The sequence below is a fragment of the Pseudonaja textilis genome, chromosome 16, assembly GCF_049901715.1.
Source record: "Pseudonaja textilis isolate UNSWEBS1 chromosome 16, rPseTex1.2, whole genome shotgun sequence".
Taxonomy (NCBI): Eukaryota; Metazoa; Chordata; class Lepidosauria; order Squamata; family Elapidae; genus Pseudonaja; species Pseudonaja textilis.
The window spans coordinates 10,492,776-10,509,637 of NC_142005.1; the positions used below are offsets into that span (position 1 = coordinate 10,492,776).

General features: G+C 64.1%; 3 protein-coding genes, 1 long non-coding RNA gene and 1 pseudogene across 7 annotated transcripts in view; 1 reads left to right on the forward strand and 4 right to left on the reverse strand.

The window, feature by feature from the left end:
- The window catches only part of INSRR (insulin receptor related receptor), a 13,673-nt gene extending 7,618 nt beyond the window's left edge, over positions 1-6,055 (reverse strand). The window contains exons 1-5 of one of the 2 annotated variants that reach the window (XM_087913974.1): positions 5,735-6,055; positions 2,911-3,471; positions 982-1,297; positions 299-441; positions 3-147 (exon numbers count right to left, since the gene is read on the reverse strand). In XM_087913974.1, coding sequence (XP_087770100.1) covers positions 3-147; positions 299-441; positions 982-1,297; positions 2,911-3,471; positions 5,735-6,041 — 1,472 coding nt within the window. In that variant the 5' untranslated portion in view covers positions 6,042-6,055. The remainder of the gene's footprint in view (positions 1-2; positions 148-298; positions 442-981; positions 1,298-2,910; positions 3,472-5,734) is intronic. The other variant, XM_026720221.2, reaches the window with a different exon arrangement.
- Positions 6,056-6,979: 924 nt separating this feature from the next.
- LOC113449248 (death-associated protein kinase 2-like) lies at positions 6,980-9,955 on the reverse strand (annotated as a pseudogene). The gene is made up of 10 exons (XR_015739687.1): positions 9,822-9,955; positions 9,563-9,701; positions 9,343-9,472; positions 9,020-9,068; positions 8,692-8,718; positions 8,218-8,368; positions 7,972-8,017; positions 7,801-7,890; positions 7,603-7,695; positions 6,980-7,500 (listed from the first exon to the last, which is right to left on the reverse strand). The product of XR_015739687.1 is annotated as a death-associated protein kinase 2-like (transcript).
- On the forward strand, positions 9,909-10,378 carry LOC148124605 (uncharacterized). Its single transcript, XR_015739688.1, has 2 exons — positions 9,909-10,036; positions 10,257-10,378. It is a non-coding gene; the product is annotated as an uncharacterized LOC148124605 (long non-coding RNA).
- LOC148124606 (uncharacterized) lies at positions 10,260-12,652 on the reverse strand. Of its 2 annotated transcripts, none has more exons than XM_087913980.1 (3): positions 11,422-12,652; positions 10,789-10,848; positions 10,260-10,385 (listed from the first exon to the last, which is right to left on the reverse strand). In XM_087913980.1, the coding sequence occupies exons 1-3, from the start codon at positions 12,520-12,522 to the stop codon at positions 10,260-10,262; spliced, it is 1,287 nt and encodes a 428-aa protein (XP_087770106.1). In that variant the 5' UTR covers positions 12,523-12,652. The 2 variants fall into 2 exon arrangements, with proteins under 2 accessions (XP_087770106.1, XP_087770105.1); XM_087913979.1 differs by having other exon boundaries at positions 11,371-12,652.
- A 1,232-nt stretch (positions 12,653-13,884) lies between these two features.
- Positions 13,885-16,840, reverse strand: PRCC (proline rich mitotic checkpoint control factor). The gene is given in 8 exon segments (XM_087913981.1): positions 13,885-14,946; positions 15,042-15,107; positions 15,187-15,330; positions 15,500-15,604; positions 15,685-15,848; positions 15,851-16,021; positions 16,024-16,150; positions 16,228-16,840. Coding segments are annotated over 8 exon segments (1,047 nt in total). The 5' UTR covers positions 16,411-16,840; the 3' UTR covers positions 13,885-14,859.
- Positions 16,841-16,862: the final 22 nt, after the last annotated feature.

Genomic DNA, 16,862 nt, shown 5'->3' on the forward strand with positions numbered 1-16,862 from the left:
ACCCGTCCACCATGGAGTCGCCCCGGATCAGTTTGAGGTTCCGGAAGAAACCCAGGGAGACGAGAGCGAAGGAGTGCCGGACCTTCAGGAACCCCGTGATGGTCTCGATCAGGCCGAGGCTGCTTTGCAACGTGGAGGCCAGGTTTTCTGCCCAGGTGGAAGAGGAGACGACGGGCAGCCATCAGCTGCTGCAGGGCTGAGCAGGACAGAGCCACACGCGGGTGGGGGTGGGAGGGAATTCCCTGGTGGGGATTGAGGCCTCCCCGCGGGGCGCAGGAAGCGAAGGGAAGCCACTCACCACCCCGGCGGATGTTGACAATCAGGTTCCCTTCGATGAGGGTGCAGCCAGCCAGGTCCCGGGCTGCCTGGATGGAGTCAATGGTTTTGGTGCCCACTTTGCACTCCTTGGGGCACAGCCCCTGGCACTCATGGCAGACGAGGCTGAAAGAGGGAGGGGGGGAGGAAGAGGGGCTGAGGAACACCCTCCCTTATGCTCCCATGGGGTGCCAAGTCCACCCTCTTTCCAAGCGATGCGCGGCTTGGCGTGACCTCTTCCAGGATGCACCTCAGGGAGCCACAGGCCTCCCCATCCCCCCCACCCCACCCCTAACTGGCAGCCCCCAAATGGTAGCCAGGGTGGGTGAGCAACACAACTCCCTGCTAATCTCCCCTCATCCATCGGATGAATGGGGAACGTCTGAGACTTGAGGAGCCCTTCGAGGCAAAGGGACCACGGTTGCTGCTGTGTGCGGAAGTGAAGCCACTTTCAAGATGATGGTGATGAGGGAGGAATTAGCTTAATGGGTTTTTAAGGATTGCAGCCACTCTGCCAGCAGTTATTAAGTGCTCACACTTGTGCTAATGAAGGAAGAGGCTTCCCGCATCAAACGTCAAATTCGGCCTCTACAAACATTTAAGCAGCCGCCGCTGGCAGAAGAGCTGAGTGGGGAGGGGGGGGCTGGCACCAGGACCGCTCCTCACCTGCTCTCATTCTTCCGGTAGCCTGGGGGACACTCGGCCAGGCACTGCCTCTGGTGGATGACAAACCGGGAGGAGTCCCGGAGGTTTTCAGAGACCTTGCGCAGGCTGCCGCAGTGCTCCGCCGTCACGCAGCGCCACTGCTCGTACTCGTAGGTGAGGTCTGGGCAGGAGCTGAGGCAGCGGCCGTTGAAGTAGAAGTGGCGGCAGGCCACGCAGGCCTGGGGGTCCCCGGGACGGCTGCAGCCTCCCAGGCACTCCGGGTGGCAGCATTCATCCTTGCTTGTACAAGCAGCGCCTCCAATTTTGCACGGACACACTGGGGGGGGAGAGAGGGGGGTGAGGGGCTTCGGCAAGGATTTGGCGGGGACTCATGTTTCCACCACCACCCAAGAAAACCCCCAGCTGCTGCTGCTGCTCTGCTGATTTCCAATTGCCTCTGAAAGGTTCTTCACAAAAAGTCTCCAGAAAAACGGGAAAATACTTTGGACCTCAGGGCCCCTTTCAAGTTTTTTGGATCTGGAACGCTCCTTCCCATCCCAAACCCACAGATTTACACCCCACCTTTAGGACTGGGGGTCATCCATGAACTGAACCTTGAAATCGGCGTCTGTTGTTGGTCTCTTGCCTGGCCTGACCTAGCAAAGATTTGTGTCAAAATGTATATCCTTTTCTGTTTACAAAACACCGGGTTTTTTTTTATTTGGTGTAACCGAGCTCTGCTCTTCCTGCCCGTCTCCCTCATTCATTTGGTAACTTTCAGGTTTTAAGACCGGCTGTTTAGGGCTGTTTAGGCAACAAGAAGGCAGCCAATGTTCCCTGGTTGCCAAACGACTAACCTTATTCCTACATTGCTCAGGTCTGGAGGCTAAGAATCCAGAGATTCGGTAGCCAATCTGGAGGGTTTGGGGTCCCAGCTGGAGGAAGGAGGCATCGGGGCCTTGAGATCCTGGGCCCCTGTTATGTGGCCCCCTCGACACTCGGCTCTTGGCAGAAGGAAGCGGCCATTAATCCAATGGACCTATAACGGAGACTGACTGAACCCCAAACTAGAAGCAAGGAGAGATGGGAGACCCCAAGATTTGTGAGTTTGTAGCAAAACATCCCAGCAGCCAAGAAAGGTCGAAAGCCAGAACTGACCTCTGTAAAAAGGCTCCTTCAACCTTGGCAACTGGGTGTCCCTGTCCTTTTAGGGGGGTTGTTGCTTTTCTGCTTCTTCGGGGGCCTCTTCTTGGGGTCTGCCCTACAGCTGGAATGTCCTGCAGTGCCCACCGGGGCTGATGCCACCAGCGAGGAGGACACCGTCGGCTGCTTGTGCCAAACGTTACATGCATTTTGTCTGGCAGTTCTGCCCTCTCAGCCGCGAGGAATTGGCCAGCCTTCCAAAGACAAACTCGTGGCCTCCTCGCCCCCACACCCCATGTGCCCAGGTGGGCAAGCGGCCAACTCCCCCCCCCCCAGCAGGAGACGCGGCGGTCTGTTTGCATTAGCAGCCCTGCTGTTTACAGCAAACGGGCTCTGGGGAGACTCGCAGCCCTTTACGAGGGTTTTACAACACACACACACACACACACACACACACACACACACACAGAAAGAGAGAGAGAGAGAGAGATGGAAAGGCGGGGGGGAGGGAACCTGCAGCGAGAGGGAGGAGGTGAATCCGAGAGGCGCAGCCGCTTTCGATGAGCAGGATGGGGCTGCGCGCCTCACCCTTCTCTTTTATGCGGCGGGCTCGCACCTGGCGGGTCTGGGGAGTGGGGAGTGCACGCCCCCTCCCACTTTCCAGCTTCGCCTTTTGGAGGAGACATTGAAGCAACTCAGAGGCCCCTTTGTCTGCCCACTGTGCACGAGTATAAGCACATGGCGCCTTCCCACGATCCGTGGCTACCCTGGTCCTTCCACCCAGCAGCCCCCGTTGGGGGGACGTACCTTTCTGGCAGTTGCTGGACGTCCAGCAGCGGTACTCCAAGGGCCCAGCTAGGCCAGCAGGGGTCTGCACGCACGGCTCCTCCCCGCCCAGGATGCCCGGGCAGACGTCGGCGCACTCCTCGGCCGGCTTGTTGTGCAAGATGATGTTCTGCTCGAGCGCGAGTGGCGGCTGCAGCAGCGCCCAGTCGATGGTGGAGATGTGGCAGAGCTCCTGGTTGCGCTCGATCCTGACCGAGCCGTTGAGCACGTTGGTCAGGCTGCGCAGGCCGATTTCGCGCAGGTGAGGCATCTCGAAGATGACCAGGGCGTAGCTGAAGAAGAGGCTGCCCCCGCGGATGACAGCCAGGCTGGGGAAGAGGTCGCGCAGGCTCTCCAGCCCGTAGACGCGGAAGAGCAACAGGTATTCGGTGATGAGCACCAGGCGCGGGAAGGCCAGCGAGCGGAAGTCCTCGCTGCTGGCCGTGAACATCAGCAGGATCTGCAGGCTGCCCTCAATGACCGAGCAGTTCTCCAGGCGGCGCAGCTGCGCGGGATCCACGCGGATGTCCATGCTCTCACAGACTGCGGGGCCAAGTGGAAAGTTAGGAGCTCTCCAGCCGCCCTGCGAAGCCTTTCCTCCTTTCTCCCCGCTCCCTCTCGTCAGTTGCTCTGTGTGCCCAGCCTTCCCTGGGCAAAAGTGCAGGCCAGAGATTGGCTCAGGGACGGCCCGGTGTGGCTTAGGATGAGGCGCCATGAAATGGCCCCAAAGGGGCTCCGTCCCTCCAGGGAGAGTGGCTGGCGTGTCCCTGCAGGTGCTCCCTTGCAGCCCACCCTGGTCTGTGCCAACTGCCTCACTGCTCACGAGGGGCCTCTTGTCCTTGACCTGTCCCAGCAACGGCTGGCAAAGTGCCCGGTGAGCAGGGCTGCCATCTGGACCTTCCTTGGAGCCCCTCCCCCGAATCTGGCATTTGCACAGGAGCCCCAAGGGCCCCCTGCCCCTGCCTGCTGCTGCAGTGCCAAGGTAGCATCCTCCAAGCTTGGCACCATCTGGAGGCACAGCTGGCACAGCAGCTGGATTCCAGCCGGGGGGGGTGAGGGGGGCTTTAGACATCTTAGGGGGCCCATCGTATTAAGAGCCCCTCCTCCAGATCCCTTCCTCACCCATTTCTGCTTTATCAAGTAGCCCTCACGCTTGCTGGCCAAGTCCAGGCCCAGAGGACTCCGGGCACAAGAGAGGGATACCAGCTCAACCAGGAAGGAGCTGGTGCCCAACCAACATCCCCCCCACTTCTGCCCCCACTTCTGCCCGCGGGCTCCGTGCCCCCTCCTCCCTGGGAAGCGCCTCCTGAAGAGGGAGGAGGGCTGGGTTCGGCTGCTGTTTAAACAGGTGCCGTTTCTCTGTTCCCAGCCTTGTGTTTGCTGAGGAGGCTCTGAAGAGGGGGGGGAGGACCCCACAGGTGGTGGGGTTGGCATCACAGCAGCCCAGTTCCTGGCATTGCCCAGCCCTCATCCCGTCGCCTCGGACAGCCGTGCCCCAAACGCATCCCTCCTCTTGTCAAAGAGAAGAAATGGCAGGAAGGCGGGAAGTCACAGCCAGCCTTGGTGAAGTTGCCCTCCGACCTTCCTCCCTGGGGCTCAGAGCGGAAGGCCGGCACAGGGGACCCGCCTGTCCTCAGCCCTGGAAGGAGGTGGGGCCACTGCATGACCCCATCCAGGGACCCAGCCGGCGGATCCTCACCGCCTGTAAAACAACCCCAGCCAAAGTCTCAGCGACCCAAACTCGCGTGAGGTCTTGGATGGACAGGGCCGGGCCTGGTCTTTGACCCCCAGGGCCTCTCTCTTCCGGGCCGGAGGTGGGAAAACCTGGAAGGAGCATCGATAGCTTTGCTTCCTTGATGGAAACTACCCAGAAGAATCGATAAATATCTGCCACAGGGTGGAAACTGAGAGGTGGAGGAGAACCAGGGCTCAATTTGGCCCAACTTTGCCCTTGGCCCTTTCAGTCCTGGGGCTGGTCTTGGCGGAGGGGTGTCCTCTTCTATGGTCCTTGGCTTCTGCCCCCCCACCCCCCTGCTTTCTCTTTGGGGCAGGGAGGAGGGACCCCCCCCAATGATTCACTCCTTTCCCCGCTTTAAAAACAACAGCAGCCTTTCCTTTTAAAAACTGCAGAAACTGGAAGGAAGCCTCTGAATTAGCAGATGCTGCTAATTAATGGCTTGTTAATTGATGAAATGCCTCGTTAGATGCCCATCGACTTTGCTGAAAAGCACCCCTGCCAGTTTTAGAACCCGGGTGCCCCCTCCCCCCCCCCCCGGCTGCCATCCTGGTTCCAGCTAGGAGCCTCCACACAGCTTAATGGGGAGGGAGGGGCGAGTGGGTCCCTGGAGGTGCTCCTGCTTTCTCTCCTCCCTTGGGGGGGGGCGGGGGGGGCAGCCCTGGCTACTTTTTCTGCCTTTATTACAATCCCCATTTCTGTCCTGATGCCAGTTTCTCCAACCAGCCCTTTTCATCCAGGAGCGGCCAAGAGCTCAGTTTCTCTCACACAGACGCACAAACGAGCAGACTTTAAGGGCTTCCCTCTGACTGGAGCCACGAGCCAAGCTCACACAAGACCCTAAACTTTGAATGCCGGTTTCATAGCCACCCTGGCTAGTTTGAGCTTGAGATGTGCCACCTCAAATCCCGGCATCCAGTGGATGGAGCCACCAGTTGATGCCCCCTAGGCTGACCCAGCCCGGCTCCGCCTGTGCCCTGGGCACCCCAGATGGGAACGGGCTGGACAGCAAAGTCCCGTGCCTTTGTGCCTGGCCGGAGGCTGACCTCACTCAACCCAGGAGGGACTTACTTTCTGGAGAGGCTGGTGCAGGGCCGAGCCCCAGCAGGCAGAGGACGAGCAGGGCCCCCCGGATGGGCCACAGGTGGGCACCAGAGTCTCGCCGTCTCCCCTTCTTCTCCATGGTCCATAAACGGCCCGGCGCTGGCAGGAAAGCGAGTGGCAGGGCAGCCTGCAGTGCTTCGGACAAGGGGGGGCCAGGCTGGCTTCTCGGCTGGCAGCAGCCCTGGACTATCGCTTGGTGCCAGGGGGGCCCAAGAGAGGGGAGCCCCCTGCTGCCTGTGGGGCCTTGTCCCTGACCACCAACATCCTCCGGCATGTTCACACCGCAGCGAAAGGGCTGGGAAAATGGAGGCACGGCCAGCTGAGAGCCCTAGGTGTGGCAGGTGGCTGGGTGGGGCCGGGCCTCCTTCCTCCCTCGTGCACCACCACCCCCCCCGGCCCTGCCTGGCCGCCTGCCACGGCTGGATGCGTTCCAAGGGCTGTTTTCACCTGTTCCCTTCAAAATATTTAGCCTGACAACTCCAGCGAGATGGGCTGGGACCCACAAGCGCTGCCCTTCGTGTTTGGTCAATAAGCAGGGGGGGAGCCACAGGCCCAGGCGCTTCCCCTACCCCCGTTCAGGGTGGGATTTGGAGGGGGGGGGGCAATGGTTGAGGAGCCCTGGGAAAGGAAGCAGCGAGGTGACCCCCTCCCCCTTCCTCAGAGAGGCAAAGCACCCAAGGCCTTTCAGCTCAGCAGGGGGACCTTGGGGTGCAAAGAGGCCCAGGAGGGCAGAGCCAAGGGATCCCCCCCCGCAGGGCGCTTGATGGCCCCCAGGAAGCTAAGAGGACAGTGGGCGAAGGGGCTCGTGCCCTTTAATTCAGGGGTTTTCCTCCCCCCCTCCAGCAGGCCCAGTGTCCTGGCTGTTTTCTTTGCCCGGCCAGTGGGAGCCCAGGCCCACCGCCCGGTGGGTGAACTGGGGAAGGCGGTGGGCACTTTCCCCCAGAGAGGGAAGTTGGCGCCAGAGCTCTCAACGCTGGGAGTGAGCTGCCCCCTGGTGGACATCCCTGGCCCCTGCAGCCAGCCGGAATTGTGTGGGAGGAGGAGGAGGAAGAGGAAGAGGAGACCTTTGGGGGGGACTTCTTGGCGCCTGGGCAGCTTAGCCTCTTGACCACTCTCTGCCTGTCCTTGCATCGACCACCTCATTGCTGTGACCACTTCGCCATCGGAATGCAAACCCGTGACACACAAAAGAACAACACACAACACCTTCTTGTGGGGCTTTTCCCCTTTTGACAAATACGAGTATATATATATATATTTTGTTTCAAAGTTACAGTCGGCCAGGCCGTCGCTCCCGGCTGCTCTTGGTCAGGCGCTTGAGGACGGTTCTCCAAACAAAGCAGGGGGCGTCCGGGGGTTTGGTGGGGTGGGGGGGAGCAGCAAGGGGCCCTCCCCACTGCATGGAAAGGGCCTTTCCCCACACCCCCAGAGTCAAGGAGAGCAGAGGCCCCCCAGGACCCCCGTCTCAAAAGGGAGCCTCCGTTCCCCTCCAGGACCCCACTGAGGCTGCCCCCCCCACACTGCGCTGAGCAGGCTCCCATTTCTGGCCACTCAGAAGAGCCAAGCGCTGCCTCCTTCGGTGGGGGGGTCTTTCCTCCCACGTGGTCGCCCTGGCCTCTGAGCATGGGCAGAAGGACGGAGGCTGGCTGAACTCAGGAGCAGATGCTTCGACGCCTGCGGAGCAAGACTCCCGGGCTGCAGGGCTGGTCTTCCTGGTCGCTCTCGCAGTCCCGCTGCAGCCCAGAGCCAGGAAGGGGAGAAGGTCAGGGGGGGCAGGCAGCCCTCCCCCCCCACCCCACCCCAAGGCAGGGAAAGGGCTCCTCCCCTGCACCCACCAGGGCCAGGGCCTCCTTGTCCGGCGTCTGCTGCTGGCACAGGAGCCGCAGGCGGCAGAGACGGTTGCAGGCCGAGACCATGTGGAAGGACAACTGCGGAGGGAGGAGAGAGGCTGAGGCTGGGACAGGCGGCCCATGGGGCAGGGGTGGGTGGGTGGGGTGCCAAGCGGCTCCTCTGCTGCTGAGCTGGGGGCTCACCTTCCACTTCCGGCGAGCGTTGAATTTACGGAAGTTTTTCATGTTGATGGAGGAACGGCTCCGGTTCATGGCCTGCTTCCGGGTGAGGGGCTGGAGGGGCAGGAGGAGAAAAAATTGGAAGGGAGGGAGGGAGGAAATGAGGGAGGGAGGGAGGGAGGGAGGGAGGCTTACCTTGATCCAGGGATGAAGGAGACACTCGGTGGCCGTCATTCGGTCCCTAAGACACAGACCAAAAACCATTTTCCTCCTTGGGGGCGGAAGGGAGCCAGGAGGGACCCCATTGGGGAGAGCAGCCATCCCGCCAACAGGTGCTACTCCTCCCTTTTATTGTCGTGGTCCTTACTTTCTGCTCCAGGAAGGGCGCTCTCCCCCCTCCGGGTGCTGTTCCTGCCCAGGGGGGGCATCCACGGGCGTTACCTGGGCTCCTTCAGCAGGAGTTTCTGGATGAAATCCTTGCCATCTCCGAGGTTTGGCTGAAATACTTGGCCTCGAACTCATAATTCCCGGAGACCACGTTGGAGAGGGTCTCCTCATCCGTCTCCCCTGGAATGGGGACATCCCGCTCAGCCTGGGGGAGGATTGGGGGCATCAGAGCCACCACGCTGGACCAGAGATCCATCCTCCCCCGGCCCCAGGCAGAAGGAGCCCACCAAGAGCCCTCAAGAGGTCAGTCCAAAAGGGGGGCAGGGAAGGGGGGCCGTTTGGGGGGGGGTCTGAGCCCAAACTTTAGTTTCCCGATTGCTTCCATTTCCCTTTTTCAAAGCTGGCCAAATTCCCTCGGAGCCGAACCCTGCCTGCCCCCAAAGTCAACTCCATCCCCTTCAGAGTCTGCTGAGGGGGGGGGGCTCCCAGCACTTCCCTCCCCGGGGAAAAAAACCTTCAGGTACTTACAAGATGTAGGTGATCACCCCAATGCTCCTAGGAGTAAGGAAAGGGAGAACTGAAGGCCCGGGGGCTCTTCTCGGCTAGAGGTCATTTCTGTCCCCAGAGACCTTGTCAAGGTACACACAGGAGGGGTGGAACAAAGAGGCCCCCCAGGCCCTCCCTCCCTCCCTCCCTCCCTGACAGGAAAGGGGTTTTCCTCTGCGCAGCTGCAGCTGAGCCAACCGAGACAGAAACTGCCTGCAACCACTTCCTGAGCCTCCTTCCCCCAGGGCTTATCCAAGGGCTGCAGGATGCCCCCCCGCTTCGTCCTCGCTCCCCCATGGCTGCCTCTTACCACATGTCTGTGGCTGTGCTCAGGGCCTCGTAGTTGATCACTTCAGGAGCTGGGGAGGAAAAAAAAACGGAGGGGGGGAAGGAGGAGACCAAATTGGGCTCCCCAAGACCTCCTCAGGCCCCCCCCCCAGCTGCCAAAATTCTGTTTCCCCCGCAGCCGGGGGGGGGCAGGCGTCTTCAGGCCGATAAGGCAGCCCCCTGCTTTCCCCAGAGCGAAACCGTCCCGGCCTTCTCCCGGCCAGGGCCTGGCTGCGACCGAAGTGGGGCTCGGGGAGGCCCAGGCGGTTCCTCGGCCTCCCTGTTTCTGTGGGCCCAGAGTCCTACCGATGTACTGGGGGGTCCCACAGAGGCTTTTGTAGGCCACCCCTTCCTCCAGCTTCTGGGCCAGCCCAAAATCGATGATCTTGATCTTGGGATTCGGGGCGTCCTTCGCCAGCAACATGATGTTCTCCGGCTGCAGGAGAGAGAGAGGGGAGACCGCTGGGTGCTTCGGCCTCCCACCCAGCCTCTGGCACGGGGCACCCCGGAAGCCCCCTGGCCGTACCTTGAGGTCGAAGTGGGCGACCCGGAGGCCATGCATGTAGGCCACGCCACGCAGGATCTGCTGCAGGAACTCGATGGCTTCGTCCTCGGAGAGCAGCTCTTTTTCCGCAATGAAGTCAAAGAGTTCACCTCCCAGGATGCTGCAGAGAGGCGAGGGGTGAGCGGCTCCTGGAGCCCCCTAAGGCCCCGCCCAAGCCCCCCCCCAAAAGGGCCCTTTGGGAGGAGGAGGAGGAGGAGGCGCTTCCCCGCTGGGCACTCACAGCTCCAGGATCAGCACCATCTCGGACTGGTTGGCAAAGACGTCGTAGAGGTGCATGATGTTGGGGTGCTGCAGCTGCTGCAGGATGCAGACCTCGCGCTCCACCTGCTCCCGGTCCAGCCCCAGCCGGCTGCCCTTGCGCTTCCGCACCTTGACGGATTTGGCCGCATAGAAGACGCCGGTGCTCCGTTCCCGGCAACGCCGGACCACCCAAGTGTCCGCTGCAGGGGGAGGTGGCAGGAAGGGCAGGGGGCTAGAAGTCAGGCGCTCCACAGAGGGGCCCCTCCTGTCCTGTGGGGGACGGGCGGGGGCGGCCAAGGGGGGCGATGAGGCCCAGGAGACCCCAACGGCCTTGGTGGGTCACAGGAGCCTCTCCACCTGCTTGCCTTCTTCACAGCCCTGCAGGGAGGAGGAGGAGGAAGGGGCAGAGCGGCAGGCCTCACCTGCCCAGCGTCTCCAGCAGTTCGTAAAGCTCCTCCACGCTGCAGTGGCGGAAGGGACCCGCACTGGGCCTCGCCTCGGTGCCCAGGAAAACCTCATCATCTTCCAGGCTGCATGGGGGCACCTGAGGCAGCAGGAAAGGAGGTGGCTGAGTGGCAAAGAGTGGCACCCCCGCCTGAGCTACAATTCGGCCTGGCTGGCAAGAGGGAAAGGGCTGGGGTACGGGGGGCTGTGTGAGCAGAGGATTCCCTGGAAGAGACAAGGGGAGTGGCCTAGACTGGGGGTGGGGTTGCTGGAGAGGACCTGGGAGCGCTTTTCCTCCCTCCACCTCACCCCAATTTCAGTCCCTCCAGCCATTCGATGCAGCAGCCGCAGTTCACAATATCTGCTTTTGAATCCACCTGGTTTCTCTTTCGGATGGGGTGGGACTCCTATTTCTTCCACCCTGTCCCAGACCCCTCGGGCTATCTGCAGGAGGCAGCAGGGGGAAGGAGGCAGGGGAAGGCCGGGCCTGGTGTCCCCCTCACCTGGATCCCTGCAGCCCCCGGGTTGCCAGGGCAGGTTTCGGTTCCATCTCTCGCCATCAGCTGCAGAGGGAAGAAAGCCAGAGGGTCGCTCTGGGCAAGCAGCAGGGGGCTCTTCTGCCTCGCGCCCCCCTCCGCGCTATCCAAACGGGAGGGGGGGACACCCCGCGTCATGTCAGGCTGCCGGCCGGACCCAGAAGCCGGAGGAAGACACCTTCAAGGAGGAGGGACTGTACTGGAAGCAACGGGGGTCTTCCGCATCCCCCCCGCCGCGTCCTGGCCCCACCCAGCTGGACGCCACTCCCGGGGAGGAGAAGGGCTCCCCCGCCTGGTTCGAGCGGAGCAACTTCCGAGCCGGGAGGCGCCTGCCTAGCGCCCGGGCCGAAGCCGCCCGCTTTTCTGCCCTTACCGGACGCGGGAGGCTCCTCCCGCTCCTCCTCTCTCAGCCTCCCCGAGAGGGACCCTCCGGCCCGCGGCTGCAGCGGCTCCCGCTCCCCCGCCCAGGGCGGGCAGTCGGTCGCCTCCGCTTCCTGGTGCGTGAAGCTTCGCCCGCCCGCGGGAGGGCAACGGAGCTGCGCCGCGCACCTGCACAAACGGCCCAGCCGGGCGGCCTCCGGAGCCCTGAAGGGAACCCACCGCATGTCCGTCGGCGCTGGGTTGATCCGGCGGCCTCCGACAGAGGCCTGGAAGGAGCGGGGGGCGCTGGCCAGGGACCTCGATCCCCAGTCGCCACGGCCCGCAATCGCCCGCCAGCTCCGGCCACGCGGAAGCGGCGGCCTCGGGATTCTCCCAGGCAGGTCGCAGGCAGGAAAGGCGGCTCGGAGGACGGGCTGGCCGCGCCCTGCCCCGAACACGGCCGCCTCCTGCGTGTCTGAGCGCCCCCACCGCCTCGGCAGCAGCTTCCCTTCTCGCCCCCCCGCTCGCCTCCAGGGCTGCAAAGCTTGGCTGGGGTGGGGGTGCAGATCGCTCCGCAAAGGCAGAGCCAGGTGCCTGGGGGCTGCGGGGCTCCCCTCCCCTCTTCCCAGTGACCGAGATGCACCTCAAACGCCTTTGGAGGTTGGCGGGCCGCCAGGCAAGGAGGGCACCCGGCAGCTCCCTCCTGCCCACCAGGCCCGCATCCCGTGGCAGAGGCAGGGCAGCAGGCGAGGGGCTGGCAGGGCGGCCGCCTCTCGGGAGGCCGATGCAGCGTGGAAAGAGGCCGGCAGAAGGAGGGGGAGTCCCACCCTCCGCTCTCGGGAGTCCCCTGGGCAGCCGAGGAGAGGTGCCTGCTGAGGCCCTTCGGAAAGTTGAGCAGGCCCCGAGGGTCTCAAGGGAGCATCGCAGCGGGGCGGGGGCGGGGGCGGGGAGAGGTCCCCAAAGACAGGCTCCCTCCTCCCCGGCCAGGCTGCTTTCCTTTCCGGGCGGGCTGCGGGCTGCCGCGTCCCCTGGAATCGGCCCCTTCATTCTGCCCGAGAATATCTGGACTTTCGGTCTCCGGCCCAGGAGAACAAAGGCCTCATTTAAAGGCGAGGAAGAGCAGGGCTTAAATGGACAAATGTGTTGCAATTCCTGGATTCTTGATCCTCTTCCAGCCCTTTTATGCAGGCCAGGAATGTCATAAATACGGGGGATTTTGGCCGGCGGGCAACGCAGGCGCGGCCGAGGCCTGGTTCCGCGGGGAGGCTTGGGGAAGGGGCGCTCAGCGACCACCTCCAGGAAGAATCGCAGCCCCCCCCCTCCTCTCCCGCAAACAAGCATACTGTGTTTTTCTGACGGGATCCTTTCCGAGCTCAGCCCACCCCCTCAGGGTACAAAACGCCCGTCGGGGAAAAAGGAAAGGAAAACAAATCTGCCCGCATTTTTTGCAGCTTGAGTCATATCTCAACCCTGGAAGGAGGCTGGGAGAGAGGCAGAAATCCCACGGCCTCACTGGATTGAGAGGGGAGCGTCTCCGCTTTCCAAGACAGGGAGGTCCTCTGAGCGCGGCCTGCCATCGGCTACCTGGACAGGTGTCTTTTACATTCGCTCTCTCCCGTGTCCTGGCATCAAAGAAACGGGCCCAATTTCTCGGGACCCGTAAAGGTTTCGCGAAGGGCTTCTTCCTTCTAGCGGCAGTTGTCTTCGGTTCCTCCTTTGGCTCGACCCGGCTCTTCCCGCCCCGCCGCCCCGGGGGCCCAGCACGCCTAAACGCGTCCATCCTTTCAGCACCAGCCTCCCCTCCCGACCACCGCGGAAAGCGCCCGCCCGGGGTACCTACGGCTCAGGCACGGGAGGGAGCGCGATCCGGAGCGCCCGCCGCCGCTTCCTCGCTGGAGTGCGCTGGAAGCCGCCCCCGCGCCGGGACGGCGGCCGCCCCCCCGGCCCCGCAGACCGGCTCGGCCCCTTCGCGCTGCCTGCCAGACCCTCCTGGAGGAGGAGGAGGAGCGGCCCGGCGGGGGGCGCCCCAGGGGCTTCGGGACCCGAGTGCTCCGCAGGGGTCGCAAGGAGGGCCCAGCACGAGGCGAGACTCTGCGCCCAGCCCCACAACTAGTCCCCGGGGGTCCTGGAGCGGGTCGAGAGCTGCCTGCCAGACCCTCCCTGGGGGAATGTCCAACTCCGCCTCCTTCTCCTGGGGGGGGGGAGACTAGAACCAGAGCCATGCTGGAGAGCCAGAGCAGAACTGGGCCCTTGATGGGCTTAAAGCCCTTTTGTCTTCCACGAGCGGTACCCAGGCCCAGCAGGATGCGGCCTGTCCCCCCAAGAGCCGAGTCCCAGGGGGCACCCGCAGCCCACAGAGGAGGGGGGGGTCATCATGGGCTCCAGACTCCCACCAGGGAGGAGAAAACAGCCCCCCCCCATGGGCAGCTGGAGCCCAAAGGGGGCCAGACCTGTTCCTTAGCAGGATCCCTCTGGCTTAAGGGGGGCCTGCTTGGCAGAAATGGAGGGGGGGTCCCTCCACAGCTGCAGACCCAAGAGCCACCCTCCCCCCTTTCCCTTGGGAAAGTGTCCTTGGACTGCAGCCCTGGGCCTCTCTTGCCATCTCCCCCTCTTGTGCCCATTCTTCATTTCATTTTTATCCCCCTGTAACCCCTTTCCCCCCCCCAGACAAATCCCAAAAGGAAAAGGAAAAAAACGAATCAATTACTGAATGAGTTTTATTTTAAAATATTCAAAATAGGGATAGAGAGTTTTCCTAAGTACTAAAGTGTTCAGGGAAATAAACCGAGATCTTTTTAGAAAAAAAAAAAACCCTAAATACAGATACTCTGCAGCAAAAAGGGGCCTCCGTCTGCGGAACAGGAAAGGGCTACAATTCTGAACAGGTGTGGACAAAGGGGAGGCCGGGGTGTGTGTGTGTGTGATAGAGTCGGCTGGGGGCTGCCCAGGCTCAATGGGGGGTGTGGCGCACAGAAGACACCACCGCCCTGCCCTGCCCTGCCCTGCCCTGCCCTGCCCTGCCCCCTGCCCTGCCTTCCTTCAGGGCTTGCTCCGTGCATTGGAGAAGGTCCGTTCAGTGGAAATGAACTGCTCCCCTTTTAAGGACCGCTCTGAGAAAAACAAACCTAATAAGCGATGGGGAAAAAAAAGTTCTGAAGAGGTGGGTCTCCCGGACAGCCACAGACTGGGGAGGGGAGGGGAGAGGGAGAGCCCCAGTTTCTGAAATTGAAACCCGGCTGCCAGGGAGGCCCTGGGGACAGCCGTCAAACAAAACCAGGAAGGGTGGGGGGTGGCAGAGCGTTGCCAATTCACGAAAACAAGACCTTGCCGTGGCCAGCAAGAGGACCCAGGGGTGCTGAGGGGGACGCAGCCCCACAGCCAAGCCAGGCGTCCAGAGTGAACCGGAAGAGCCCCCTGCCCTCCAGCGGGGCGTTCTCAGGGGTGGGGGTGGGGCAGGCGGCCCCCGCCGATCCCCCCCCCCTGCCTTGGCGGTTCCTTGAAAGAAAAGCTGAAAGCAAGGAGCCCCGTGAATCCAGGGGGCGAGAGCGCACACGGACCCTCGGCCCTTTGGGGTGGGGTGGCTGCACGGCCTCCTGCGGCGGCTTCCCTGGCAGGCCAGCGGGCCTCGCTGCCCGGCAGAACAGGGTCCCGAGTTGGCCCCCCTCGGCTGGGAAGGGGCTAAAAGCCGTACTTGGCCTGGGTCTGACGCCGGCTGAGCTTGTTCTCTGCCCAGCTGTTCTTCAGCTCCAGCTCACGCTCTTTTGCCTGGGGAGGGGGCACAGAGATGGGTGGGGTCAGCAAAAAGGCCCACTTGGAGGCAGGGAGGGAGGCAGCCACGGGGAGGGGGAGGGGGGCCTCACCTGGTGGATCAGGTAGGTGATCTGGTGCTTCCTCCGCTGCTGCCCGGTGGGCTGTTCCCCCTTTTTCTGAAGGGAAACAAGAAGCTCAGGGGCCTCGGCCCAAGAAGGCCCCCCACCCCTGCTGCTTGGGGGCCCCCGCCCAGACCTTGCTGAAGGACTTCATGCTCTGCTCCTCCGTCAGGGACTTGGTGAGCCACTGCTGGACTCCGCTCAGCTGGTCGTCGCCCCGGATCTCCAGGAAGCTGATCTCCTCTCGGCCGCGGTTGCGCTTGCCTTGCAGACGCTTGAACTGAGCGGGGCGGGAGAGGGACACGGGGGTCGGGGAAGGGTCTCTGCTGCCGGGCGCTGAAGGCACCCCGACCCCCTTCCCCAGCGAGCGGCCCGGCCAGGCTCTGGGCATCCGGGGCGGGGAAGCGGCCCCGCAAGAGGCTCTGTGGGGCGGGAGGGGCAAGGCTCACCGCTTCGTCGTCCATGAAGGAGGCGGGGGCGACGTCCGCGCTGCCCTCGGGGGGCTGCCCCAAGCCCGGGTCGTTCTCCGGGTAGTAGCCCGCGCCGTAGTAGCCCTGCAGGGAAAGAGCGGTCAGAGCGGCGCCCGGGACCCTCCCGCCAAACCCAAGCACCCGGAGCCCCGCAAGCCCCTCACCGCGTAGGGCGCGCCGTAGTCCGGGCCGGGCGCGGGGGGCCAGCCGGGCGGGGCGGGGCGGGCGCCGGGCGGCGTCTTGAACTCCAGCGGGGCGTCGGCGCCGTCCTGGCCGTCGGGCTCGGTGCCGGGCGGGAGGTCGTCGGGGAAGGCGGCGGCGGCGGCGGCAGCGGCGGCGGCAGCAGCGGCGGCGGCGACGACGGGCGGGCCGGGGGCGGCAGGGGCGGCGGCGGCGGCAGCGGGAAGAAGGGCTGCGGGGGCTCCGCCTCGCCCTCCTGGGCCACCTGCCGGGCCACCTGCCGGGCCGCGCTCTTGGCCGCCGCCTTGATGGCCGAGGGGAGGGCGGCGCGGCCGGGTCGGTCCTGCGGGGCGGCGGGGCTCCGCGGCGGGGCTGCGGGAGGAGCGCGGAGAGACCCCCGGGCCGCGCGGGCTTCTTGGGCGCCGGTTCCTCCTCCTCCTCCGAGTCGGACTGCGGGAGAGACAGAGAGGCCGGGTCAGGCGGAGGGGCGGGCGGGGGCGGGGGCTCGGGGCCCGGACCCCGCTCACCTCCTCGGGCAGACGAGGCGCCGGGATTCGCACCGGCTGCCGCTTCGGAGCCGGGCCGGGCCGGGCCGCCGGCAGGACGGAGAGGAGCCCCCGCGGGCCCGTGGCCGCCCCTTCGCTCTCCTCCTTTTCCTCCTCCTCTTCCTCCCGCTCCTCCTCGCTGCTGGCGTAGGCCACTAAGGACATGGCGGCGGCGGCGGCTACGCGAGTCCCAGGCTTCGTGCGGGGCGCTAGGCCGCGGCTCCCCCCATGGCAAGGGTACCTGCCGGAAGACGACCGAGCGCCCCTGCCGCCTCCCTGCGGTCGGCTCCGGGCGGCGGAAAAGCCCTGGAAGCAGAAAGCGGCCCGGCACCCGCCGACCGCCTTCCTCCGCGCTCCAGCGGGGGGAAATGGACTACCGCCCCCAGAAGGCCCCGCGCCGGAAGCCGCGATTGGCTCGTGGGCGCTGTGGCCGCGCGGGGCCCGCCGGGAAACCGAGGACGGGCAGCGGGAGGCTCCCTCGCCTGGCTGTTCGAGCGCGCCTCTGTTCCCGTCAGCCCTTGCGCGGCTGGAGGGGCCCCCGCTGAGTGGGGGGGTCTGCCCCAGGGGGCCCCAGCGGGGGTCTGCGGGGCGGGGCCCGTTTCAAGCCCGTCACAATC